The following is a 721-nucleotide window of genomic DNA, read 5'->3' on the forward strand; positions in this document are numbered from 1 at the left end:
GAGGCGTGATGGGGGCAGCTCTTGTCCTGGGCTTTTCTTCACCTCCCCATTGCCTGGAAACCTTTTCAGTCCCTTTTTAAGGGAATTCCTCATTAGTGCGACTCGCTTCTCTTGGCAGCGCTGAAGCAATGCTGCTGTGTTGACATCCCCAAGAAAGCCGGTGCTCGAACCGACAGCTCTTGGCTGAATCAGGGGCTTTGGGAGTCAGGGGGGTTTCAACAAAAGTCGTCTTGTTCGCTGCGGCTCTTCTTTAAGCGCAGCGGGGAGGAAACCCTGGCGCTGCCAAATGGCAGGAGCCAGAGCTGGCAGGGAGAGGAGAGGGAGAGGAGTCACCTCCCCTCTGCTGCCCGACCAGCTCCACCAGTGCCCCAGAAGGTTTGATTCTCTGCCCATGTGGCATGTCCCAAACTGGGTGGGTGAAATGGGGATCCCTGGCTGACCCACAGCAGGGACCCGGGCTGGGTTGGTGACCTGGTGATCCGGTGTGTGACCGGATCAAGGTGTTGTGGAGATGTGGCCTCAAACAGCAGAGAGCATCTTCATGGCTCCCTGCACTCTCTTGCAGGAGAAGTGGTGAACACCCACGGTCCCGTGGAGCCAGACAAAGACAACATCCGTCAGGAGCCGTACACCTTGCCCCAGGGCTTCACCTGGGACGCCCTGGACCTCGGGGACAGGGGCGTGGTGAGTGCAGGCGGCTCGCGCACTCGCGGTGGGCGGG

The 721-nt window shown here is 60.1% G+C and overlaps 1 protein-coding gene across 1 annotated transcript in view; it reads left to right on the forward strand.

Moving 5' to 3' along the window:
* The window catches only part of LOC104500546 (glycylpeptide N-tetradecanoyltransferase 1-like), a 4,868-nt gene that overhangs the window by 3,272 nt on the left and 875 nt on the right, over positions 1-721 (forward strand). The window contains exon 3 of the mRNA XM_010144208.1: positions 566-684. Within this exon, the coding sequence (XP_010142510.1) occupies positions 566-684 (119 nt within the window). The remainder of the gene's footprint in view (positions 1-565; positions 685-721) is intronic.

The sequence above is a fragment of the Buceros rhinoceros genome, unplaced genomic scaffold, assembly GCF_000710305.1.
Source record: "Buceros rhinoceros silvestris isolate BGI_N320 unplaced genomic scaffold, ASM71030v1 scaffold28309, whole genome shotgun sequence".
Lineage (NCBI taxonomy): Eukaryota > Metazoa > Chordata > Aves > Bucerotiformes > Bucerotidae > Buceros > Buceros rhinoceros.